The 26,950-nt window shown below is 46.7% G+C and overlaps 6 protein-coding genes across 6 annotated transcripts; 5 read left to right on the top strand and 1 right to left on the bottom strand.

Annotated features, from left to right (window-relative positions):
- Positions 1-4,111: 4,111 nt before the first annotated feature.
- Positions 4,112-8,774, top strand: AOL_s00215g6 (uncharacterized protein; the record flags this gene model as incomplete). Its single annotated transcript, XM_011129208.1, has 2 exons — positions 4,112-7,652; positions 7,708-8,774. 2 exons carry the CDS (start codon positions 4,112-4,114, stop codon positions 8,772-8,774), a joined length of 4,608 nt encoding a protein of 1,535 aa, XP_011127510.1.
- Positions 8,775-9,790: 1,016 nt separating this feature from the next.
- Positions 9,791-11,104, bottom strand: AOL_s00215g5 (uncharacterized protein; the record flags this gene model as incomplete). Its single annotated transcript, XM_011129207.1, has 2 exons — positions 9,791-10,597; positions 10,670-11,104. The coding sequence occupies 2 exons, from the start codon at positions 11,102-11,104 to the stop codon at positions 9,791-9,793; spliced, it is 1,242 nt and encodes a 413-aa protein (XP_011127509.1).
- A 1,096-nt stretch (positions 11,105-12,200) lies between these two features.
- Positions 12,201-14,499, top strand: AOL_s00215g4 (uncharacterized protein; the record flags this gene model as incomplete). Its single annotated transcript, XM_011129206.1, has 3 exons — positions 12,201-12,337; positions 12,413-12,519; positions 12,587-14,499. 3 exons carry the CDS (start codon positions 12,201-12,203, stop codon positions 14,497-14,499), a joined length of 2,157 nt encoding a protein of 718 aa, XP_011127508.1.
- Positions 14,500-17,082: 2,583 nt separating this feature from the next.
- On the top strand, positions 17,083-19,380 carry AOL_s00215g3 (uncharacterized protein; the record flags this gene model as incomplete). Its single annotated transcript, XM_011129205.1, has 4 exons — positions 17,083-17,207; positions 17,264-17,812; positions 17,867-18,002; positions 18,052-19,380. 4 exons carry the CDS (start codon positions 17,083-17,085, stop codon positions 19,378-19,380), a joined length of 2,139 nt encoding a protein of 712 aa, XP_011127507.1.
- Positions 19,381-20,490: 1,110 nt separating this feature from the next.
- On the top strand, positions 20,491-22,355 carry AOL_s00215g2 (uncharacterized protein; the record flags this gene model as incomplete). The annotated part of the gene is made up of 6 exons (XM_011129204.1): positions 20,491-20,628; positions 20,698-20,848; positions 20,903-21,040; positions 21,099-21,526; positions 21,627-22,031; positions 22,098-22,355. The coding sequence occupies 6 exons, from the start codon at positions 20,491-20,493 to the stop codon at positions 22,353-22,355; spliced, it is 1,518 nt and encodes a 505-aa protein (XP_011127506.1).
- Positions 22,356-25,004: 2,649 nt separating this feature from the next.
- On the top strand, positions 25,005-25,600 carry AOL_s00215g1 (uncharacterized protein; the record flags this gene model as incomplete). Its single annotated transcript, XM_011129203.1, has 3 exons — positions 25,005-25,160; positions 25,219-25,328; positions 25,384-25,600. The coding sequence occupies 3 exons, from the start codon at positions 25,005-25,007 to the stop codon at positions 25,598-25,600; spliced, it is 483 nt and encodes a 160-aa protein (XP_011127505.1).
- Between the last annotated feature and the right edge of the window lie 1,350 nt (positions 25,601-26,950).

Here is a 26,950-nt window from a genome sequence, read left to right as displayed (position 1 = left end):
CCAGTTTCCAAGTTTAAGTCCCCACGATCGAAGCTAGCCCCAAAACACCAATTACATTATGCGATGTTCTGATAGTTACACAAACAAAAAAGGAGGTTACTCGCGCTCACCTAATACGAAATACATATATATTGAAGGGTGGAGAGATATGCTATTAGTCTCGATCTTGATCTTGTAAGGGTGGCTGCGGTTATCCTGGCCGTGGCCCTTCTTTTCTCAATACGGGATACCCGCACCGATGCTAAAATCATACGCTTTAAGTAGATCTACGGGTATAAAAGCGGCAATATTGTTACGAAGGGCTAAGTCAATACCTGTATCATTCTAGACTAGGGGTAACCCAGTATTAACTTCTTGGTGTATATTATACTAAAGTATCGCTCGATTAGTATCGATAGGTTCCGTAAATTTCTATCATCAGTACTTGCGAGTAGTCAACCGTTAACCTCACAGATCGTTGGAAAAGGTCTAGCCGTATAAAACCTAAAACAAATACTCCGACTCGAATAGAAATGGTAGGTAAATCGTTGAGGTACATAGCCGTTTCAGAGTAGGGACACTCCTGCACCGTTTTCGACCCACATATCCTTAAGAATATGCCGACGGATCCGTGAGGATATAAGCATTTGAGAAAGTTTAGACAGATAATCATAAACCATCATATATTTTGAAACGGTGGATAGCATACTACACTACCACAGGGTGTTTTTAAAATCGCATGGGCGTCTATGCCATGCAGCTGTATGCAACAACGGTCCCACTAATCCCTCCGTCTACACCGAAGTTCCGAGGTGCGTCTATAGATGGTTCCAAAAGAATCCGAGGCGTATGAGGCGCACATAATAGGGGCTTTAAATTAATTCTCCGGTAAAAAGATGGCTTGCATGCCTGCATGTGCACAAACACATTGTGGTTTGCCTACCATCACCGTTGAAGTCGGATATTTATGTTCCTGGCTAGCTGGTGTATTTCGTAGGATCGAGGTTGGCGAAGAAGCAAATGTACTGTTATGGATCCGAAAGCCTCACTAGTTGCGTCTGGACAAGTGAGTGTTTATATACTGGTTATTCCATTAATTGTACTTTCTAAAGAGTCGAGAAGGTATCGCAATGCTTCGTGAGTCGAGGTCCTTATATATGCTAAGTTTATAGGAGGATTCGACGGATGTGGATTCTGGGCGTTAATTTTATAAAGCGTGGCTTATAAAACGGTACAGATGGGTCAACGACCGGGAAATTATTTGCCTCCATCAAGTCGATGCTTTCGTATTTTAGGAAGCTTTGAAACCTTGATCGAGATTATTATTTCGCCGTGGCTCGAGGGATTGCGGCTTGTTTACTAAAGCTTTTACCTGAAGTTCCATCAACATCGAGATATAATATCTGCATGTATGATTGATATTTAATTACATATAATCTAACGGGTGATGTCATGCATATACTCCGATATCGACCGGATTCTGGAGAACAACTGATAATTTCCTTTCGAACCAAAATAAACCCACGGCAGAGTAGCTTGGTTTTGCTCCACAATCTCCAGATAACGTCGGTATCGTCGCGTGGCTATGGAAGAATCTATGGTGCATCATTCGTCGATGTCGACTCGCAATAACCCAACGCGTTAGAGGCGCACCCCACGCCGCTTCGACATGGGCCAGGTCTATCAGGAAGAACCAAAAAAACACCAAACCCTCAACCTCGGAGCCCACAGAGAAACCATCTATCATGAAATCCCGTCGGATGCCATGCACATGCAATACACACTTTCCGAACCGGAGGCATGTGCGTACACGGGGGTACCAACGCGTCTTTTCAGAAAGCAGTGCGTGGGAGCTACATGTACTTACTACCTATGTAAGCTTCGAATATCGACGGACCCCGGATGTCGACTGTTGAAACAAGCCGTGCCGCCTCATCCTCTACGGAAATTTAGTTTCTGGATTTTATGGAAGGAATACTGGTCCCAGCCGTCCGCTTGTGATCGTATCCGTGATATGGGTTCATAGTATCACAAAATATAGCCTTCGGCCGCTGGTGGGATGCCGGATGAGCAGTTAATTTCGACGGCAAAACAAGCGAACCCTGGGGTTCTAGTCCCACTGCGTATCTGATTATATCCTCCCACGATTTGAACGATATCGATGTTGTTGTTGCTGTTGGCGGGTTCGGTTTCATGTTGATGTCCATATGATTTATCGATATCGCAAAAGAGCGGATTCGTTTCTCACATTCCAAATTCCGAGGCGACGAGCTCGGTCCACTTGATACAATCCGCTAGGGGTTTTAGCTGTTGGTAGAGCTCAAAGCCGTGGAGCCCTATCCTGTCCGAATAAGGGGAGAAACTTCATGCAAAAATTTGCTTCCCCATGGCATCTTATTCGCCGACGGATGAGGCTATCACTTTTGGGTTAACCTCTTCTGGCGCTTTCCCGACTCTCTGGAACATAGAACCCCACCCACGTTCACCCATAACTGCCTGTTGGTTAACGAGCCGGGTATCGAGACTTAGCCAAGGGCAGCGACAATCAATCGTCGCTGACCAAATGTCAAAGTTGTAGCAGAAAACCGTTCAAAACATGAGGCATGGCTGTCAAGCTGACCCCCTCGTATTATTGAGATCCGTGGGACCGACTTGGGGGCCTGGACCAGCGTTTTCGCCCACAAAAGGATGAAATGAAGGCCTCTCAATAATATCACGTTCTTAAGAACCAATCCCTTTATCACAGCAGTTTTATACACAAAGAGTCAGCCCACAATCTCGATCAACAGTGTGGTTACCCAATTCTGCCGGTTCCTCCAGAATCCCTTTATCTCGGCTGGCCGATTTGGCTGCCCCGTTGTTTACGATTCGCTGATCGAGGGCTTTGTTCCCCACCATCCCCCTCTGAGTGGTTGCCCCCCCCGTTCAAATTTCTCCATTAGATTATCAAGCACGACACGGCTCTCCAACATGCAAAAGGATGAAAAAAGGGACCTGCAGAACCGAAGCGAACCACGGCCAACCAACATTAGGGTGGGAGGGCGTGTTTCAACATTCTTTATGCTTTCCAACAATTGGTGACTGCCTGGCCCAGGGTCTTACCTCGAGCCGCCTAGCGAACGGCTTGCAGCTTAACCTTCGACCGCCGACGGGCTCCTGACGGCAGAGTTTAAATGTTGGTGGTCCTGAGGTTTTTATGTTTGGTTCAATCTGATGCATGGACTCGGGCGCACCACTGGGCCGGAACACTCCCTCTTGGCCCAAGCTAAGGACTGAAACTGCTCAGCTTGTCAATAATTGGCTTATGCTGGTCGGGCAGGGATGAACGGATGTGATCCTATACCCCTGACCCATGTTCGGATAGCCTTTTAATCAGCGTTCATGCAACCTATCGGCGAGAGTCTTGAAAGGGACGAACTATTAGGGACACAGGGCCTCCAAGCATTCGTGGAGGTCAAGCAGATCTTGTCAAGAAAAAATTGAGGAAGAAAAATATTCACAAGAAGAAAACATATTTTGAAAATCAGAAGAGGCGAGATCCCAAGGACCTTTTCATACCTTCCTTTCTTGTTGTGCTCTTCCCCTTCCTTCGGAATAGGCCTTTGGTACGACAATCGTCGTTCATCTTTCTCTAGCGACTCCTGTCTGTTCATGATTCGACATTCCATTTCATTTCATTCTTTAGGTAGACGGGGTCGGCCTTTCTTCACATTATCGAATTCTATCCTTACCTCATCGCGCAGCTGAGTTTTTGGGTCTAGCAGCGGCCCACCGAAGTTTCGGACAGCGTGCTCGAAAGATATGCCTTGACTGCGCATCTCTACATCATTCCATATCCTTTGACCCCAAGTAAACCTGGGGCGTTATCCTTATCAGGAAAAATCTACGTCTAAACAACATCTTCCCCTTCTTTCGCGCGCGTACTATATACGTCAGTTTAGAAACAGCGTCTGTCGATATATGGAGTAGCTTGCGGGCCATTGCACTATACGTTTTTCAGTTTACGGTATTATAATGACACTCGTTTGCAGAACTTCTCTGTAGTCTGTTTTAGAGTTACGAGCGGTAGATACGTACCATTCAAAGACATCAAGTCCGAGCTTGACCACCCCCCCAAAAATACGACGATACAATGGACGAACATTACAGGAGACCGCAGTCGGAAAGCGAAGATGGCGCGGTCACTGATAACTTTATGCCGATACAGCGTATGGGATCTAGAAATTTTAAACGACACAAGTCAAGATCACGAAGCAGGAATGGTTCCACATCGCCCCATAAAATGGGTAGATACACGCCGCCTCTCACGAACGGTCGAACGTCACCTATGAAAAACCGGCATTCAAAGGATATCCCTGCTGATGAGCCGATTTCGATACTTGACCCTCGCCGGTTCACACCAACGTTGCACGCGAGCTTAGTAGCCGAAATTCTTAGCTTACGTCGAGACCTCGAGGCCAAATCCGGATTGATCGAGTCGTTAGAGACGGATTTGTCGATTGCTAGGGCGGAAACCGAAAACACTGCAACAACTGCTGCGTCAGCCCGCAGGGAGGCAAGGGATGTCAGAGAACAACTCAAGTTGAAGGAAAATGACGAGGCTCTTGAATCCCTCTCTTATGAGAGAGACCAGGCCTTGGAAACTGTTGCAGAACTTAAACGCCAAGTTGAACGGCTGACTAAATCTCGAAGGAAAGCTGAAGACGATATTGAACGAGATCGAAGGATATTTGACAGAGAAAGATCTGAATGGGAGCTGAGCAAAAGGTCGCTGGAGCATCGGGTTCATGTGGCTGAAGGGAGGCTAAAAACACTACTACAGGAAATTGCTTCAGCGAATGAAGCAAACCAACAGGCACAGGAAATAAACGGCGATGAGGCATATGAAAATCATCTCATGCGCCCAGAAAGCATTGCTCGCCCTGTGAGCAGAAACAGTATGCGGTCTATTTCTTCATCGGGGTCTGAAGACACAGACGCAGAGAAGCTCGGGATTAGATTTTCAATGATCAATTCCGAGGCTTCTCAGTCTGCACTAAGACTTGCCGATGAGCTTGACTTTATTCATGAAACCAGCGAGGCTTCTGAAGCCGAAACTGAAGGTTCTGTCTACCCAGAATCTGTCGGAGAAATGGCCCAAGATATCATCCCTGCGCCCGAGGAGGAATACGAGTTTGAGGCAATCAATGAGCATTTGATTCCCTCTCGGAGATCCTCTGGCGCCCTGTCTCCCTCAATCATCGGCGATGACAAATCAGAGATGACCGAATGTACCGTTTTGGCCGCAACCAACGACGAAATAGAAATTCAGGATCTACGACGCGACAATAAGCGAATGATGGAAATGGTTGAGCAATTGGAGGAATGCATCAGACTTGAAAAGCAAGAACGAGAGAACATCAAAAACACTATGACGGAGGAGCTTGCGGACTGGAGGGTTAAATATGAACAGCAAGCCCAAGTTTACGAAGCTCGAGAATACGAAGGTCGACAAGAGCGACTAGTTCTTCAGCGTGAGCACCAGGGTCAGCTGGAGCTCCTTGAATCAATAGCTGCAGATACACAGCACCAGCTTGAGCTTCTAGCCTCTGAAAAGGCAGACCTTAAACGATCAATGGAAGAAGCCTCGAGGAGAGCGAGAGAGGCAGAATTGGAGGAAGAGGATCACCCATTAGTGGCGAGTGTCCTCGAGGAAATTATTGATGAATGTGTCTTTGTGGAAGCGCTTCCTCCAATTGAAGAGATGGACGAACCTGCCATCGAGCTCATCAAACCACTTGAGACACCACGCAACAGCCTTGTTCTTCAAGATGATTGCGTTCCACAATCCCCGCGAGAGATATCTGCAAACCAAAGCCGCAAGAGGATATCCCTCATGGGGCCGGTTTCCCCACCTCTCAGCCCACCATCCACCATCACCCGCAGGTCATCCGCAGTTATATATGTTTCTTCGGATTGCCAGACCTCCCCTGTTGTATTTGCAGAGCCGGGCGTGGATATGGAATGCCAAACTACTCCTATTGTAATCGCAGAGCAGGGTGTGGATGCAGGGTGCCAGACCGACAAGCCGCCTAGTCCTCCACAATCCCCCACATTCATTATACCATCTATCACAATACACCCTCCTGGTCCCGCAATCATTAGTTATGAACCGAAGCCAACAAGGAGCATTGCCTGCCAGACTACTCAGCCCCCCAAGTCAAAATCTACTTCAATGCAAACTGAGGTTATTAAGGTCGATACTCGGATTCTTAACAAGAACTTCGGATCTCCACCACTGCAAAGAGGACTTCCGAAGCCCCCAGTCCATGTTGCAATTGCAGCTCCAGCTACTCGGCCGCCAACTGCAGTAGCTCCTCGTCCAACTACTGCAGTTTCACCCCGGCCGCCAACTGCAGTAGCTCCCCGTCCAACTGCAGTAGCTCCCCGCCCAACTGCAGTAGCTCCCCGCTCCCCTGCACCTGCGCCTATCCGCACCCAGCCTGCTGTCCCTGTTAGCCCCCCACCGATGACCTCACCTCCAATGGTTTCACCACCCATGATTTCGCCGCCAATGATTTCACCACCGATGCTTAGCCCCACCACGACCATTAGTTCGCCACCTGTACCCCCTGCAAAGAGTACTAGGCGTGGTGGCAGGGTTCCCCTGGCAAGACTAAACACAGCTCCAGGCCCAGTCGCGGCGAGAGAAGTCATGGAAAGTCCACCTCAATCCTCACCACCTCGGAGATCGATGTCTGAGGCCGCAATCCATCACCTTCCAATGGTATCGCCGAATGGGGTATATCGGCCTCCAAGAACAACATCACTTTGGAAGTACGGTGATATACCATCTGATGAAGACGATGATGAAATGGATATTGAGGAGCAGGAAGATATGTTTGGTACAGCACTTTCAGCACCAAGACCACCACGTCCAAGACCTAGCGAATCCACCATTGCTTCAATTGCTTCGAATCGAGATAGTATGATGCTACCAAAGCGACACCCAAGTGTCAAGCGCAATATGGCAACTGGAAAACCTATCTTACCAGCTCGCGCATGGGGACACAGTGTTCCAGGTGGTCCTCGCCGAATTCCTGGTATCCCGGTTGGTCCACCTTATCCTGTACCACTTCGTCACAGCTCTCGAAAGCTACCGCCATCGATAACAAGCTCGCGCGCAAGCAGCCCATCACCTATGTCTGGCGGTATCAGACGTACACGAAATTCTGTTCGGAAATCAAGGTCTGCTTTGGGCTTGTCACAACCACAAAACGGTTCGATTCGGACAAGGTCCCCACCCCCAATGTCATCATTCTCATCTATTACTCCGGAGAGCCCAATGGACATCCCACCATTGCCCCGTGATACTATCTTGCCAAATTCCGCGAATAGGCCGAACTATGGACATAGATACCAAGATTCGAGTGTCACTGGGACAGCGTCGATTGATAGTTCGCAACAGCAGACTAGCGTCGTGGATGCGATTGCTCAGACAATGGTCGGTGAGTTCCTATACAAGTATGTTAGGAAGAGGTTCGGACAACAGGAAACTTTGGAGAAGGACGACGGAGGTTCTGGTGTGAGGCATAAAAGATGGGTCTGGGTGGCTCCGTATGAGCGTGCTGTCATGTGGTCGACCCGTCAGCCTACGAGTGGGTCAGCTTTGATGGGCAAATCTGGACGCAAACGTAAGTTCTTCTGAATCCTACAGATTGATACAATTACTAATTTCCTTAAATATAGTGCTCATCCAATCCGTTCTCGACGTGAAAGATGAATCTCCTCCGCCAAAGGGCGTTACTCTCTTCAACCGCTCAATTCTAATCCTGACGCCCGCTCGTGCCCTCAAGTTTACGGCTGGAACACAGGAGAGACACTATATCTGGCTAATGGCTCTCTCCTTCCTTGCTCACTCTTCCCAGACCCCTGCAAATGGCCTTACTCTTCCACCTGCCCTGCCCTTCGAATATGAACAACTCGCGAACCGCTCCGAAACTGAGAGCAAGGGCAAAGAAAAGGCAACAGCTCCATCCTTCGTTTCTGGTGGCGAAAGCGAGTTCTACGATGCCAGGCCCACTTTCCAAAACCCCTTCTCTGCTCGTGGTAGCTTCACCACTAGCCATAGTTACGCACACTCCAATGGGTACTCCAACGGTTACTCTAACACATACTCAAACTCTAACGGTACAGTCGAAGACATCTATGGTGTTCCGAACCGTAGAAACAGTCGATATGGCAGCATAGTATCGGACGACAGCGTGGCGGACTATCCTACCGTCCGTCGGCATGCAAGGAAACGATCTAATACCGCGTATCCACGAATGCCACCCCCAAGAAACTTCACTTCTCCAACCTTCAGCGGCTTCTCTGGAAATCACAGACCTTCCGACTCCATCAACTCCGATTTCAACTGCAACATTCCAATGTATCACGGTAATCAAGGTAATCAAGGGAACGATCGAAATAGTATGATATCTTACCAACAGAGCATCAGGGATGGTGCTGGCAGTGCAGCTGGGAACTTCTTCGATGCTATTCCAAACAACGGCACTATGAGGATGGAGGCATTCATTAGCGCTACCCCCAAAATCGGTGGGTACGAAGATGATGACTTTTTCCCGGATCTTTCCAGGGCGTTCCAGAGCGGACGGTCGAGCAACAGGAATAGCCGAGCTTTTGCAGCGGCGAGAAACGGCTTCATAGATACCTACGGAGTCTCTGATGATCCATATAGCATCAGTCGTGGACGGTATAGCGAGGACGATGACGGATCGTATCACCAGAGGAGGGACCTATTTGCTGGGTTTTAAAAAACTCTTACAACCTTTTCCTCGGAAACCACCTTTCACACCTCCTATGATTTTATTACGGGAAACCATTTCTTTTATATATATATTATACATTTCTTTATGAGTATGTTCCGGCTTCACGCAGATATACCTTTGTCATGGCGTTTACTATTGCTTTTTACCCCTCGTTTGGATGTATAAAAATGTGGGATATATCCGATCTTTTCACTTCTATGTTTTGGGCTTCTTGTTGCACAAAAGGGGCTTGCACGGTGTGCGGGAGTTCAAAGTCTCTTTCTTTTTTCAAAACTACCTTATATTCTCATGATATAATTTTTTTGTCTTATACATGTCTGTCGGCTGTCAGGCGGATAATCTTTACATCTTATGATCATATCAGAAAGTTCTTTAGTTCAGTTTCTCTCCTTTCTTTTTCTCTTATGTACTTTTAAGATTTACAAAGATGTACTTTTAGCTACATGTTTCCTTGAGTTAATGGGTGGGAATGCTAGGAAAAGTTACAATACAACTGGTTCATCCAAGATATATACATTCCACAGATATACACCTATTGCATATTGACCTCTACGAAAAGAAAACGATAATCGTTAGTCGACTTTTCTCTCACTAGATAAAATGTGATATCATTTCTTGCAATGAATGTCTATTTTATTATATTATATAGGTCTACAAGATGGGTTGCAATGCAATGCAGCTGGCGTTTTACCCAGCTTCATGCTTCGCAGCTGCAGGGTGCGCGTGCGGAGGGACTTAGGCAAATTTACGTAAAGTTCCCGTCTGTGTAACCGACGATTTGTGTAACAAAAGGGCAACACACAACTCAAAACACGTCCTAAAGTTACCGTTGATCGAGCTCGAGGCGCGAGGTGTTAACTGTCTGAATTCAAGAACTTGGACTTGGACTTTACAAGAACTTGGGTTTTATAAAATAAAAAGTCAATATACGTACAAACTTGTAGTTCGCATCCATAAAATTGCTAACGTTATTAGAAACAAACTGCCTTGGTAAATACTAGCTAATTTTGGTACTCGTCTACAAACCTTTGGATACATTGCAACAGCCGATCCACAGACTCATCAGTATGTAAGAGATTTAGACAAATAAAACCCCGAAATCCAATCATAAACCCGTGCCGCAACAGATAATAAAAGAAAGATTCGCGAACCGTTACAGCGTCATCCCCTCGAAAATGAACTCCTATTTCGCTTCCATGACCAGTGAAATACATATCCTCAAACCCAGATGCTTCCATAATGGCATGGGCAGAAGCGCGAAGCCTGTCACCCAAGTTGTTCAACCGAAGAAGTGCTTCAGCAGTAACAAGCTTTGAAGCCGCGATCGCTGCATTGAGTGTGAAAATATTCCCGTTGAAAGTCCCCGAGTGGAATAGAGTATTCTCGATGCCCTGAGAGTAGGGGTCATATAGATTCATAATATCCTCCCTACCACCAAACGCTCCGAATGGTAACCCTCCTCCCATATATTTGCCCACCACGGTCATGTCAGGGATCACACCTAGTGCGCCTTGCATTCCATTAAAGTGAAGGCGCGATGTGACGCATTCATCAAATATTAAAATAGCATGAAGTTCGTCTGCCGCCTTACGTAAAAACGCAAGGAATTCTTTTGATGCTGGTCGTACACCACCGGCGGCTTGTAAGGGCTCGACGATGATAGCAGCTATGTCAGCGTTTAGCAATGGCTGAGTGCCTTCAATGCTGTCGAATTTACCGATAATAAAATCGTGAGGTAGGTTCAGAGGGTTCCCTTTATCTGGAAAGCTCATTGTTCCCCCATGGTATCCACGATCGAACACAAGAATCTAAATTAAGTTAGCCTGTTGGCTTTCTATTGTGTCAACTATGTGGAGAATATTGATATGAATCTTGTCTACCTTTTTTCGCCCAGTGAAAACAAGTGCCGTCGCCAACGCATACATATTGGCCTCTGTCCCAGAATTACAGAACCGTATTTTCCCCATACTTGGAAGTCTTTTTCGTATTATCTCCCCCAGTTCGGCCTCCTTCTCAACTACACCTCCCAGCGCGAACCCCGTAGAAAATATCTCTCTCAAAGAATCATAAATTACCGGATTAGAGTGCCCGTATAGGGCCGCAGTGAAGTCAGAACTGAAGTCTGTATAGACTTTCCCATCCAGCGATGTAACTTCACACCCACAACCAGACTCAAGGACAAGGGGGAATGGGAATGAGTTAAATACTGATCTCGTGTTTCCGCCGGGTAAAATTTCCTGTGCTCTTTCGAAGGCTTTCTGGGATCGAGGGTTTGATACAATAAACTCTTCGACCAATACATCCTTTGCCAACATCATGAACAGATCAACAATAGTGTGGGGTTTGGCACGGGGTAGTAGAACACTATGGAGATGAAAACGTACTTGGGAAAGTAATATATCTAACAACGGGGTCACAGGACCAAATTTATAAAACCCTGCTTGATTGTGAATTTACGGTTGAGGAAAATGAGCAGAGGAGATGGTCGATAGACATTCCAGTTTATATAACTCCTTTGTGCTTAATATAGATAGCAGGTTTGCATAGTGACTAGATATAAGTTGATAGAAAGCTGCTGACTTTGAATCCTGGTCTCCTCTCTGGCTTCTACCTATTATGATGCAATGATCAGTATACCTACATATCGAGTTCATTTCGATGGGAGTTCGAACATTCCCAATAGAATACTTGGCGATATATCGTGCGTAATGAATATGATGTCGTCAATCATCTTCGGCGATGCACAAGCAGTTCCGTGAGCTAGTCGTAGAAAGTCGGAGGCCTTAAGGAATGTGCATATGTGAACTAACCAGTTTATATAGTCTCGTATCCGCGATATCCGGTTATATAGAAGTGCAGGCAACAGAATTGAAAACAACATCTTTCGAATTCTTTTATGGATTAATATAATAGCCACTAGCAAGGCGTAAGATCCCAAGGCCGAGGCGTGACCCACACATGCACATTCTTTTGTACTTCGTTGCATTCTTGCCATGCATAAGACGCCATGACCGGCTGGAACCCCTGGTAGAGCTGTTTTTTGCTTTCGTCTCTGTAGAGTTTCTTCCATGCAGGGTTAACGTTACGCATATACGTATCAGACCTCACATATCCGCGCGAGACGGCCAGAGTCCCACAATATCAAGTTTACCAACATTGCATTGGCTAATGAGATGGCCCAACCTAAGATATCTGTGATTCTTTATCGATCTAGCTCTCTTTACGTTGATGTGTTTTTCGGTAATATATAAAGCTCCGGTCCTTGGTTCCCTAGATCAATGTTGATTTACCATACCACAAAGCTCTCCTACGAATTTGCAAAGGCTCATGATCAAATCACTCTATATAAACACTCTTCGGGTTTTTTCATAAAATTAACAGACCGTCTATCACGATTTTCTATCTTCCATTATGACTGTCAAAGAACTTACTCAGCATCTAGCTGATACCATAAGCACCTGGAAAAAACTTGACTTGCTGAGACAAGATGACGATCTGAAATTGGACGGGATGTCGCTTGACATTGCTAGTGTCGTAGCAGTTGCTCGGTATGCCTCTGAACTATTCCCTAGGCTAGAATTCGAACTTTAGAGATGAGAGCTCATATAATGATTGTTACATAGGGAAAACCAAGCTGCGCAGGTTTCCCCAGATCCAAAGGTGTCTAATCGCGTAATTGCCGGTGTTAAAACACTCCATGAGTACCTAGAAAAGGGTTACTTCATCTATGGTATAATAGAGCTTCCTACATAACAAAAAAGATCGCATATATCTAATAGAAATTTGTTCTCCAATAGGTGTAAACACCGGATTCGGAGGAAATGCCGATTCTCGAACTCCTGAGGTCGGCAAGCTCCAACAAGCACTTCTTCAGCTCACCCAAACAGGAATCCTGGCGGGAGATAGGAATATTCATGGCAGTATCGATTCGTTACCTCTTAGTTGGGTGCGGGCCTCAATCGTTGTGCGGTGCAACCACCTATTGCGGGGACACTCTGGTGTCCGTTTGGACATCATTAAGGCTATGTTGGAATTGTTACGCAATAATATGACACCCATCATCCCATTGCGTGGTTCAATCTCTGCATCAGGTGACCTCATGCCACTATCCTATATCGTCGGGGTCTTGGAAGGCAACCCTGATATTAAAGTATACTGGGACCGCCAACCGGAGCCTTGCGTTCTCTCGTCTCCGGCGGCCCTGGAGGCTATAGGAATAACACCTTTCGTTTTGGGGCCCAAAGAGGGGTTAGGACTTATTAATGGAGCTGCTCCCTCCGCCGCTGTTGGAAGCCTTGCGGTCTACGATGCTAATCAGCTTGCCGTCCTATCTCAAGTTTTAACAGCAATGACCTGTGAGGCTATGGTTGGGAATGCAGAAAATTATCATGAATTCCCCGCCTTAATTCGGCCACACCCAGGACAAATCGAAGTTGCTTCCAATATTCGAAATGTCATTGAGGGTTCAAAGCTTGTCGAGACATCAGCAGCAAAAGACCATTTCCGACAAGGGCTCTTCCAAGATCGTTATGCTCTCCGCGGTGCATCTCAATGGCTAGGACCGCAGCTCGAAGATTTGGCACTGTCAATGAAGCAAATCACAACAGAGCTAAATTCTACCCAAGATAATCCCGTTATCGACTCCAAGTCCGGAGAAATATACTTTTGTTGCAATTTCCAAGCGGCGTCGGTCACTTCAGCTATGGAGAAGACTCGTGGAGCATTACAAATGATGGGGAAGTTACTCTTCAGTTATTCCTCGGAACTTATCAACCCGGACCTTAGCAAGGGATTGCCTCCAAACCTAGTGGCAGACGAACCTAGTTTGTCATTCACTATGAAGGGCGTAGACATCAACATGGCGGCGTATTTATCTGAGCTAGGATGGTTTACGCATTCCGTTACCCCGCATGTGCAGTCCGCTGAGATGCACAATCAACCTATTAACTCTCTGGCTTTGATTTCAGCCAGGTACACGATGCAAGCTGTCGAGATAGTTTCAATGATGTCAGCTTGCCTTCTCTACGTGGCTTGCCAAGCGTTAGATTTACGCGTTAGGGATTTGAAGTTCATGGAGGCCCTTGAAGACCAAGTGAGGAAAGCTGTAGAAGAGCAATCGGGCCACTTGGGGGAGGAGAAAGAAACCCTTCAGAAGAGCCTCAAAGCAGCAGTTGTTCGTTCTTGGCGCGAGTCCTCTCGAGAAGACCTGCACGTCCGTATCCGCCATATGTCGGATGCTATAGCTGCAACTTGGGTAGCGCTCAGTCATAACAACATCGCGGAAAACTCAATCGACCATCTCAAGTTGGTTCAGAAGTATATTTGCCAACAAGCAGAGGCTCTATTCAAGAAGATGCAGCAGAAATCTTTCAACGGCGAGTTGGATACCGAATCATACTTGGGAGTTTCTTCAAAGTTACTGTATCTTTTCGTAAGAAAGGAATTGAACGTACCTTTCCATTGTGGGCTGGTGGAGCACCCGACGGTGAAGGGCAGTGATGTTCCAACTCGATCGAGGAAAACCATTGGGTCCTGGATCTCTATCATCTTTGATGCAATTGTCGATGGCAGGATCCAGACCCCCATCTGTGATTCTTACACCAAAACAGTGGGAAAAGGCGTTAATGGAAAACTTCAGAACGGTGTTAAGAAATTTAAAGGTGCAGCTGGAAAAAGACAAATAAACGGGAATGGAAATCTGGCAGTATGAGGTGAGGGCTATCGGGGACACATCTGAGAGGTCGTGTAGGGTTCCAAGTCACTTTCAAGTCCTTCAAAGTAAGGGTGGACGTTTGTATCGTGTTCATCGTGAGTGGCATTTAATATTTGCAATATGTGTTCAAGATGTTTGGGCTTTGTGGTATTTTGATATCCAACAATCTGAATCCATCATGTATAGACTCTATTAGGTAGTAACAGGTATCTCCCATCTATTCGAACTCTTTTGTAATATATCATCTATTCTCCAAATCTAAACATTCAAGCCATATTGTCTTTTGCGCCCGACTCTATTAATTATGCATGTAGGTAGCCGGTTTATCAACGGTCTATTACCTTTCCCAGAAGCCGCTCATTGGAGGTACTGAGCCTAAGTGAAGTCACCAACATAAAAAGCCGACCTCACAAAAACTAGACAGCGCTGACATCAACAACCAGGTACCAGGGTTCAAATACAGTGCATCCCGCGAATACTGGCTGTCTATCGTCTGGAACTTTACCTGCAGCCGAAGGAAAACCATAGTTCGTTCCTCCAATGAACAGCCGTTTGCTGTCAGCACCTTCCCGTTTCGTCGTAGGTTGCTGTGGTGAATCGAAGCACCAAGCCAAGACGGCCGAAATGAGCGGCCTCTTGGCTTATAGTGTTTGGTTGTCCACCAAAACTTGAATTTTGGGGCCATGGAACCACAAAGCAGCAAGCTCTCTTGGCTTTTGAGCTTGCTTCACGATCTGGTTGGATGTGTGTGGTAACCAGATGGAACATCGGAGGCCGCAGGTGGGACAAACAGATTTCCTGACTGGAAAGAAGAAGGGCGTGCGCATCAAATTGTGGGATACATGCGAATTAATTATGTCACTGGAGCATTCCACTATTTGATCCTCTTTATCCTCCTCCTCTTCCTCAGGGTCTCTTTTGATTTGAACTTGATTTTCTCCTTGTCTGTTGAGTCTTAGTAGTTATCGTCGAGGAGGCAAAAAGGCGACACCCCTCCCATGCATTCGATTTCATCATAGGCCAGCGCATTCTGAATTACGAATTCCATACACCCATAAACATCCATTCGACGGGTGCCCATGTGCATGATCGACCTGACGACTTACGAAGCGACGAAACGAACTGAAATCGAAATCATTGCCTAGTGGCCAGATGGAGTAATCGATCCTCAGGACCAGCATCTCATCTAGCTTTAGCCTGTCGCACCTTGCGCTGAAGGACTGCATATACTATTTGTTTGGATTCTCGAGTGCGACCTGGAGTTACTTCATCCAGCGGATACTTAATAAACTCCCATTCCTTTGGTGATTCCATACTTTAGGATTTACCCCAGAAAGATATCACATATTAACCTTTCGAACCTCATTCTGGATCCCCTCGATATCTATCGATAACCTTGACGGCAATTCTTGACGGTAACTCCGAAAATCCACAACGCTTCGACGAAAAAAGAACGAAATCCCTGTCCCATCTGCAACCTGGTCCAACTTGTTACTGCAAAATTCGTAGGCGAGACCTTTTTTTATCATCACTTTCCCGTCTTTTTTTGCCATCTGAGTTCCGCTCGATAGGCCCATTGTCGAAGGCCTCGGATACAGTGGCAGTATTGGGAAGCGCCCTATAGCTAGGTTCCTTTTTTGCGCCTAATAACCAAGTCAGCCCATCCATTTTAACCAGGTTGAATGCTTTCGACGAAACGAGCGACTCAATTCCACTCTCCCTATTGCTTTCCCCTTGAGAGGAGAAAGTCGCTATCTTAATTTTCTAGAAGCAATAACCTTTTCGAATATTCTCGAGAAACGACTTCCCTTTTTTCATCTTCTTGTCTCCTATCCTTTCCTATATTCCGACTCAACGGCCGCTAGTTTCAACAATTGTTTCTGTTGCCTTTGCATTGAGCGAGCTTACGGGTTGAGGTTCACCTAGTGGCTTAGCAACCGCCACCACGAAACAGCACCCAGCGACAGGGCTGGATTCGAACCTCAGGAGGTTTTCCAATAGCAACAGCACCCCGCAGCTTCAACTGGACTGTTCGAATTTATTCTGTAAGTTGTCGCCCGATATCTGTCTCATAGTTTGCCCTTTCCCCTTGCCTTTTTAATCTTTATTTCTGTTTTTTTTTTTTTTTTTTTTTTGCATCATCTCTCCTTTTGCTCTCTTTGCAAATTATGTAATTGGATTGTGATCTTCGACACGATATTGACAATCCCTTAGCCCGGTGCCACCTGCGCTTTCCGACATAGTAAATACATTGGACCCGAACGATTATATCTCAACTTGCGGTTCCAAAGTCCTCGGGGGACAGCCATTTTATCCTTCTATCCTTACATCACCATGAGATATCGGTCCTTCGCTGAACTAATCCTTCCTTTATAATCTCTATCCGATATCCCCTGTCCGACATCCGCCCATTTCTAACCGACGGCCAGATATTTCGCGGCGGAATCACATTTTAAACCCCCAGTTGGCCCGATTCACCGACCTATTGTCGTTTACGTTTCACTGACGAATTATCATACGCAAAAACGGACGGAACGTCCCGCCAAGCCTGAGGCGGAAAAGCCGAAATAGCAGGGCGCAATGTCTTCAGTATCGAGTGTAGCGGCGAGCGTGACGGATGCGGCAGCTTCTATGACTTCTTCCGCAGCTGCAGCGACTACTTCAGCTCACGGGCTTCACGCTGGAGTTAACTCTCGGCCTCCAGCGTATGTCAATGCTCCAATATATCATTTTCCTGACCTAGCACTAAATTTTAAAATAGCTACAAAGCAGTCGGCGTTGCGCTCGCCATTGCATCTGGAGTTTTTATCGGTATTTCTTATGTCCTCAAAAAGAAGGGCCTCCTTCAAGCCAATTTGAAAGATAATGCAAAACCCGGCGAAGGTGTCGGATACCTCAAGAATGCCTGGTGGTGGACGGGTATGATTCTCATGATTATCGGCGAAATCTGCAATTTCACCGCATATGCCTTCGTCGACGCTATCCTTGTCACTCCCCTCGGTGCACTCTCAGTCGTCATAACCGCCATCCTATCTTCAATATTTCTCAAGGAGCGACTTTCGTTCGTGGGAAAAGCTGGATGTTTTGTGTGTGTGATCGGAAGTATTATTATTGCTATTAACGCACCGGAGCAGAGTGCTGTTAGTGATATTCAGGACATGAAGAGGTATATTCTGGCGCCGGGGTTTTTGTCGTACGCCGGGGTTATTATCCTTGGGTGTCTTTTTGTCATATTTTGGGTAGCGCCAAGGTACGGAGAGAAGAGTATGTTGGTGTATTTGAGCGTATGCAGTTTAATCGGTGGTTTGAGGTAGGTTTACGCATATATTTCATATGGTAGCGGGGCAAAACTAACCCGAGATAGTGTCGTCGCTACCCAAGGTTTGGGGGCAGCGGTCGTCGCACAAGCCGGTGGAAAGCCGCAGTTCAACCAATGGTTCCTCTACGTCCTACTCATCTTTGTCATAGCCACCTTGCTGACCGAAATTTACTATCTCAATGTATGTTTTAGCACCTACGTGTTATCGGGTATCACTAACATTTTTATAGAAAGCATTGAATCTCTTCAATGCCGCTCTTGTCACACCAACATACTACGTCATCTTTACCTCCGCAACCATTATAACATCCGCCGTTCTCTTTCAAGGTTTCAAAGGCACTGGCTACTCGATTGCAACCGTGGTCATGGGTTTCTTCGAAATTTGCGCTGGTGTGGTGCTACTGCAGCTCTCGAAATCCGCAAAGGAAGTTCCGGATACTGCCGTCTTCCGTGGAGACCTTGACCAAGTCAAGATTGTGGCCGAGCAAGAAGAACCGGAATCCGAGCCCAAGGCTGATGCCATCCGTGGCGCTGCTGCGATTATCAGAAGAATGAGTACTGTTCGAAAACAAGCCGAGACAAAGGAAATGCAGCAGATTCACGAAGATCAGTTAAGGGATATCAGAGATAAAGACCACCTTAGTCCAGACGTTATCGTTGAGTGGGATGGGTTGAGAAGAAGGGTGTCTTTTACTAGTGAAAAGCAAGCTGGAGGCAGACCGAGACGACATACGAGTGCTAGCCAACACCCGCGGACTATGGAACCGACCTTGTCAAGACTTGAAGAAATGGAAGAAGGTCGGGCATCCATTGATATGATGAGGATTGCAACCCACCAGAGCAGATCGCAAAATGACTTGAGGCAAACTGCTGAGCCGGTGACACGAGATCAATTGGCGCTACCAGATTCTGTTACGCAAATGAGATCCAAGATGGAAGAGCCAGCCAGCCCGGAGTCAACGCCGAAGAAAACAATTAACATAGTCCCGTCAAGCCCCGAGCACCGTCCTTGGTTCTTTGGCGGTAGATCTCGAGGCAACTCTGCAGCGGACCCTCCAGCGATTTCCCTAGATGATGAGAAACCGGCCGACGACGGCATGCTACGCCCGGACACCTCCCAGACTCAGAAAGCTAGGCGCCAATTCTCATTCCAGGGCATATTCAGTAGACTCGGACGCGAGCACCATCACCAACCCGTACAGCAAGACGACGGAGTGGATGAAGAGTCGAACGAGTCTCCAGGCCACCAGACACCAGGAACAGGGACACCACAGCGACCCAAACCATCTAGGGAGTCGTCAAAACCGAGTTCGCTGACCCGAGTTCAAACTGAGGAAGAAAGACTTGGCTTAGTGACCGGAGATGCACCTAGCGCGTTTGAGGACGGGGCCTCTGATTCGGGGTCTCTCTACTACGATGAGAAGAAGCGGGTAGCTGGTGATTCCCCTTCACCGCCGCCGAATGTTGCCTCGTCCCCGATCACGAGGAGGCCGGTGCGAGGCAGTACACAGAGCCTGCAGCAGCAACTCCAAGATGAGAAGGGAGGGAAACAGTTATGAGTATGATTGTGAAGTTTCATTCGTTTAAAAAAAGTCGTTCACATCGATTGCAAGCGTTGATTTGTTACTGTTTCTGTATCATCGTGCATTTTCCTACACAAAACGCATCGATACCCACCTGTACAGTGTTTCGTTTCTCCCGCATCCATCCTTTTTTGAGTTATAGCATTTCTAATGATTGCAATATTGAGTATTCCTTTGCCATCCATCCACCTTTGACCTTGACGGCATGATGTTCTGTGTTTGTATCAGCTGTGATGATTCGTTTGTTTTTGCATATATGTATGTATATTATGTAATGCGGGATCGATATATACACGATCACAGGTAGGTACTAAAGTAGGTAGTATAGCATTGAATGAAAATATTTATAAAATGGAGTCACAGCGCGTAGACAACAACTATTCCATCCCCAGCCGGCCCCGGTAGACATCCCGATCCCTTCTCCTATCGTTGAGGGTCGTGATTCGTCATACCAAGGTCTGCTGCGGGTGAACGATCAGTGGTTCTGATATCTCCCATCATCAGGTGGTGAGAAGCGGCAGTGGGAGTTTCCACAGCGCCCGCACGCTAACGTTCGAGTCATCTTTCGACGAAAGAACATAGGGCGGGAGCTGGAGCGGATTCCGTTTGGTCGATGCCTGTCATCATTTCGTTGAATTAGTTGTATGAAGAGAAAAGAAGAAGAAGAAGAAGAACAAGCGAAGAGGAAGAAAGAAAAAATAAATTTGTGTGTGAGTGACCTCACCCCTGCAACTGCAACGCACTGCACGTTAGCTCCCCGCGAAAAGCCAGTGAAATAACCGACGTCGGATTAGTTTGCAGTCTAGTCTGACAGACGTCGGAAGAAAACCGTCGATAGCCCGAACGGACCACGCTTGGCTTTGGATAAATAGGCCTATGACTCTTTAGAGAAGGGTGCCTTGAAATCCGGGGAAATACCATCTGCAATTGTACGTTGAATGATGTCTGTATCTTTTATTTATTGTTTGTATGGGAGCTATATATCTGCTAACAGGTGTGCAGTTCGATATCGATATATACCTAATATCGGTATTACATTAACGGCGAACGAAACGTCTACATATTAAAAACGCAATACCACAAACGATGCAGCGACAAATGACCGGCAGGTTGCTTGCGGCTACTAGGAGCCTACCTAGGCCGGCAGTACGACCATTGGCCGTCAGGCAATGGGCTGTCACGAGGACGTATGCATCGGATTCGTTACCAGCGAGCCATGATAAAGTATGGAAGTTGTACCTTATATCATCGGCGGAGATGATTTCTGATGGCCGGCTTCTAACAATTCGATAGCTTCTCACGGCCGCCCTCGCAGATGCCGATCCTACGGTAGCTGAAATCCTCAAGAAAGAAAAGCTGCGACAACGGGAGTTTATCAATCTCATTCCATCTGAGAACTTTACCTCCCAGGCAGTTCTAGATACTCTTGGTTCGCCGATGCAAAGTATGTCACGGTACGGTAACGATCATACAGAGGGAGGGGAGCTAACGGGCATAGACAAGTACTCGGAGGGTTATCCGGGTGCACGGTACTACGGCGGTAACGAATTCATCGACCAAGCAGAGCGTCTCTGCCAGCAACGGGCTCTCGAAACCTTCAGACTTAACCCAGAGGAATGGGGCGTCAATGTTCAGCGTAGGGTCATCATAAAATCAATATATACGGGCAAACGTGAGAATCTAATGATTTACAGCACTATCCGGCTCCCCCGCCAATCTCTACGCCTACAGCGCTGTCATGCAGGCTCACGACCGTTTGATGGGTCTCGATCTTCCACATGGTGGACATTTGTCTCATGGTTACCAGATCCCTTCTAAGCATATCTCTTTTATCTCCAAGTATTTTACAACTATGCCATACCATCTGAACCCAGAGACTGGTATTATTGACTACGATGGACTGGAAAAGACCGCTCAAGTTTTCCGACCAAAGGTTATCATCGCTGGAACATCGGCTTACAGCCGAACAATCGATTATGATCGCATGCGGAAGATCGCGAACCAGTGTGGTGCCTATTTGTTGAGTGATATGGCTCATATCAGCGGTCTCGTGGCAGCGGGCGTGGTTGAAAGTCCGTTCCATACGAGCGATATCGTTACCACTACCACGCATAAGAGTCTGGTATGCCTCTCTCTCTCTCTCTTTTTTTCCCTCTCTCCTCATTTGTGCCGCTTATTTTGTTCCCCTCACTTGGAGTTGTGATTGATAGAGTGATAAATAGAGAGGACCCCGCGGTGCGATGATTTTCTTCCGCAAGGGAGTGCGATCAACAGACAAGAAAGGAAACAAGGTCCTCTACGACCTTGAAAACCCAATCAATGCCTCCGTTTTCCCAGGCCACCAAGGAGGCCCGCATAATCACACCATCACTGCGCTCGCCGTTGCGCTCAAACAAGCGCAATCGAAAGAGTTCAAGGAGTACCAAGAGCAGGTCATCAAGAATGCAAAGGCACTAGGTGGAAAATTGCGCGATATGGGATATAAGATTGTGGGCGGAGATATTGAGAATCATCTCGTGTTGATCGATTTGAAGCCTAAGGGTATCGATGGAGCAAAAGTAGAGAGGGTCCTAGAGTTGTGCAATGTCGCTGCCAACAAGAATACAGTACCGGGCGATAAGTCGGCGGTAAGGCCAATTAATCTAGTAAACTTTCTGTGATGAAGTTTTTGTTACTGATGTGCCGTCCTTTAGATGAAACCGGGTGGGTTGCGACTTGGATCACCGGCCATGACAACCAGAGGCTTCGATGAGAGCGACTTTGAGAGGGTGGCAGCAGTTGTCGACTCCGCTGTGACGATCGCCAAAGAAGTCGAGACTTCAACTGGGAAGACAAAGATCAAAGAGTTCACTGAGGAGCTTGCAGATGGTGCCAAGTTTGAGAGCTTGGTCAAGCTGAGAGAGGATGTCAGGAGCTGGGTGAGAGAATTTCCAGTGCCTTGGACGCATTGAGATAGGCATCGGAAAATCCGAAAATGTAACATAGCTATTTAGTATCCCGTAATTGATTTTGAGAGACAACAAGGTTCCCGATGTGGATGTTCCATCCTAATCTTCCAGCTGCCTGAGTTTTGGCTCCTGAGTCAACTTTCGGGGAGAAGGCCGAATTGTGCTCCACCATAACAAAAAAAAAAAGTAAGGGATGGAAAAATGGATCAGTAAGCAGGCGTTTATTCCAATCAATGACGGCCAGTTGGCTGGAGCAAGACATGCCGACAGGCGTTCAAAGTCCCGTGCATGAAATTATGAAGTTACATGGGCGGAGAAAAACTTACCTGCAAAGAAGGATCATATCGTCGCAAAATACCCACAAATTTCGCAAAAGTTGAATCCAACCTGCACCAGTATCGCAAGATATTTCCCTCCTTGTAAGATTTGGTCCACAGCCTGGTCGAACCACTTGCTTCGTTTAGAATTTTCCCTTCTCCCCTTAATTGTTGCTTGGGTCGCCACCAAGCAGCTGGTAAGGGAGTTTGTTTTTCATCAATTATAATTGATGGAATGCTGAATCGCGTGGGATGTAATTTTGGAGGCGGTATGGGGGAGATCATCCCCAAGGCCTGCCTTACCCTTGGCTGCCCTACCCTTCCGTCCGTTGAAGGTCTCTGCCGTATGATTCCCACGCGCCGAAATTGATCACGGACGTTTTTTTGTTCCTGGACTTTGCCTGCTTTGGCACCAGCAGCCGAAATCCGGAACCGATCTCAAGATGCAAATTTACAAGAAATTTTACAATTATTAAGCCTCAAAGCTTGGGGTTTCCGCGGATTCATGATTCTGATGTCATCGGATATATTCATAGAATCAAACGTTCCGAATCATGTACATGTGTGTAGACCTTTTGGTTTCTGATCCGTCTACGCGCATTAACTGGTCTAACGTGGTGCGGTTTCGGCCGTGCATGCCATGAGGAAAAGCTTGTTATGGCCAAAGGCTCAGCCCGTTTCAGCAACAGCACAGGAAGACCTGTTTCTCGAAACGACCTGAGGATTACCGAAAAAAGGGTGCAGCGTGCTCAGCACAGGCATATTAGATCTTGTTAACGAACGTTTCCTGTCTTGCATTCCCAGGAGAGAGATCTCAGCCGGCTCCATTGATCTCGATATTGCCGTCGTCTCGCGGTCCAAAAATGCACGGCATCGAAACCAAGCAAAAAAGATGGGGTGCGAATCGAACGACGAATTGCGACGTTTGAGATCCAGACCCGCAGAGGTAGTGCGGCGAGGCTTCTGTTTGATTGGAACCCAGCGGACACGGCGAGGTGAGGGAATCAGCCAGTTGGAAATTTGTTCATTTCGCTTACAATACTTTTACAAAAAGAATGCCCTCCGTTCGGGGCAAATTTGAGTTCGGTTTTAGCATGGTTTTTGTTCTTCTGGCCGTGGAAACCATGAGCCAGTTGGAAGAGGGAGAAAGAAAAAAGTTTGTATCCCTTCAATTGTCAACTTATGACACGAACGAGGCTAAAAAGCTAGTGAAGTGGAACCGAGAGTGGTTCTGACGCCCCTTTCCTCGATCGCCACGAAATGCTTGTTACATTTTCGTCCTTACATTGTGCAGTACATACGGAGTACATTTGTGCATGAGACACACTATGTATGCGAAGTTTTTGCTAGATCAATTACGAACTTCTCGAGTCAACAGTTTTGTGCATACGCGATGAATGAATTAAGCAGGCGGTCTGTACAATGCTAGAATACATCGAATGTCGGCAGAATTCTCAATGACTTCGGGAAGGGAAGGCAGGCGCCAGAAAGCCAGAAAGCCAGACCTTGCTAGACCTCTGCTAGCACACGACCATGATATCACAGCAAAATCACACACCTCGTATTGGCTAAAGCCCTCGCGATAGGGTTATCTAGAGCGAGTCGATTGATTCTCCGTCCATCCATTTCGATAGGAATTACCAGAAAAACGAATTTTAAAATTAAACATGTTGCGATATGAACTGCCAAAAGCAAAAGTTGGCGGGAGTTTTGTCCTGGGCCTGCCGCTCAACCCCTTTTATGCAGGTGTGCTATTGCTTCGTTAGTCTGTTTTGTGCCTGGTTCTTTCCGCTGCCCGCGAAATCTCTGCGACTGACACGTACCCTGTACATGCACCCTTGCAAGCCAACCCAGGTTTTCCCTGGCCAGTCAGAAGGGCGCAAATCCTCGCCCTATGTACGTCCCAAATAAACCATGTCGGGAAAAAAAAAGAAATTCTGCAAAGCTTCCTAACAAAGCGTTCAAGCGGAAAGGGGACCTACTCGTTTTGACGGCAGTCGAAATTTCCTTCCCCTTGCAATTGGAAAAGAAAGGAAGAACACACACACGCCCGCACGCTAATATGGGTAATTACGATCGTACGACTGAATTTCGAACGTAGCCGCCTGGTCGTGCTCCCAGGTATAAGAAGTGCCACCCTCCCTTACTTTGGGCTTCTCTTCTTTCTTTCCTTCCACCACCACACTCATTCGCTTTTTACAAAGTACCACGCTCGCTTTTCAGCGCATTCATTCGTTAATCTTGCAAATCGCGACTTAACTGTCTAATCCCCAACCCTTAATATTAAAAATCTTTAATTCGTTATTTTTAATAACAACCAAACCAAACCGACAAAATGAAGTTCTCTGCCGTCCTCGCTACCTTCGCCTCCGTTGCCGTTGCCTTCGGTTCCGAATACTACCAACCACCAAGCAACGGTACCGACTATGGTGTCGAGACAACCACCACCGTTGTCACCGCCTACACCACCTACTGCCCATACCCAACTACTGTTCGTCGATCATTTCCCCATTCGGAGATTGTAGTCAGTTGCTAACGTAAATTTACAGATTGTTGAGGGTACCAAGACATACACTGTCACCGAGGCCACCACCTTGACCATCACCGACTGCCCATGCACCAGGACCTTGACCTGCTCCACCACCACCTCTACCTCCTGGTAAGTTTTATAATAATTTCAGTAATTGAATAATCACGATCTAACAATGATATAGCCCACCAACCTCCACCCCAGTCTACACTAAGCCCCCAGTTGAGACTACCCCAGTCTACACTCCACCAGCTCCAGAGCCAACCCCAACCTATGTCCCACCACCAAGCTACAACACCACCGTCCCACCACCACCAGTTGCTACTGGTGCCGCCTCTTCCATGAAGATGGCCTCCGGTGCCTTGGTTGCCGTCTTCGGTGCCGCTGCCATGCTCTTGTAAACAGCTTAGTCTAGTTGTTGGAGATTTTGGAGGAAGTAGAATTTAATAGATGGTTTTAATAATCGGTTCCTAAGCGTCTTCATTTTCTATATTAATGGGTTTCAATATATAATGTGGTCTACTGTCAATTTCTGAACAAGCCTGTACGATGCCTCTAATGTACATGTAATTGTCAATGTCAAACTTGTCGATAACCAAAATTTTTATCTACGATTTCTTAAACGTTTAAACAACACTTTCAATTTTCCCGTAAATCGTGTTGACCTTGTTGGATCCCGACATGCTGCAGATCAGTGACCGGGATTGGTCGAATGATTTGCGCCTTTAATTTCCTTTTGTCGCAGCCTAAGTACACGGAGAAATACATGTCTCGGACGAAATGAAATATCCACGAGACGGGCCATGTCACTTTTCGACAATTTAGTACCTCATTCGCTCTCCGTCAGAAAACTCAATGGAAGGAACTCCTATGTTCTGCGATATCTTCACATTGCATGAGCTCTGTCTGCAAGGGAAACTTTTTCTGTCACTTCTCGATACCATCTTATTCATCGAAACTGCAGTTGCGTTTAGCTTATGGCCCTGCATACGTGGCTGTGGTCGTTGGACGAACAAACAAAACGTTCATTCGCAACTGCCCACTCCTTTGGTCTCATGTGTGTTCTCGTTTAATTTCCGTTCCATGCAAGGGAGGATCAGATTCCTTGTGAATGCTTGATTCTCCTTCATCATGATCATCACTCTATTTTGGGTTCGATATACTACCAATTTTGTCTTCAATAGATTCTTTGAAGGATCGAGATTATCATGAATTGGACAGGTACATGTATATGTACACGTCCACAATATCCAGCATTCGCCCCGGTCGGACCGACAGCGGTCGAGTGACTTGTCAGCATTACCAAACAAGCGCCATTTATTGGGTCAGCCTGTTTAGTGCGGTAGCATCGAACGCCACCTACTCGTTGGCCCCGGCTTAAATCCCATATGATATGATGGGTATGATACTCCGTAGTACTCTGTAGGAATAGTTCGTGGAACTTGCAGGCGTACAACCATGCATGGAAATCACCCACGGCTTGCCATTGGTTGTATCGTATCGGAATGCAATTAATTATTTCCCGAGGTTGGTTGGTCGGTCATGCACAGTTGACGGATAACTGCGAGAGATCTATCGATGTCTTGATGATTGTTCGATATGTACTATGTAGTGATGCCCTAGCGAATGGAGACGAAACAACAATGGGGTTGAGAAAATGGAAACGAGTGGGAAGAAAGAGATTATAAAAGAATATTTATAGAATTAGAATGTTATTAATTGCAATATAACAGTTATATTGCAATTAATAA

The sequence above is a fragment of the Orbilia oligospora genome (assembly GCF_000225545.1).
Source record: "Orbilia oligospora ATCC 24927 unplaced genomic scaffold scaffold00215, whole genome shotgun sequence".
NCBI classification, from domain to species: Eukaryota; Fungi; Ascomycota; class Orbiliomycetes; order Orbiliales; family Orbiliaceae; genus Orbilia; species Orbilia oligospora.
This window is presented reverse-complemented; position numbering and strand designations above follow the sequence as displayed.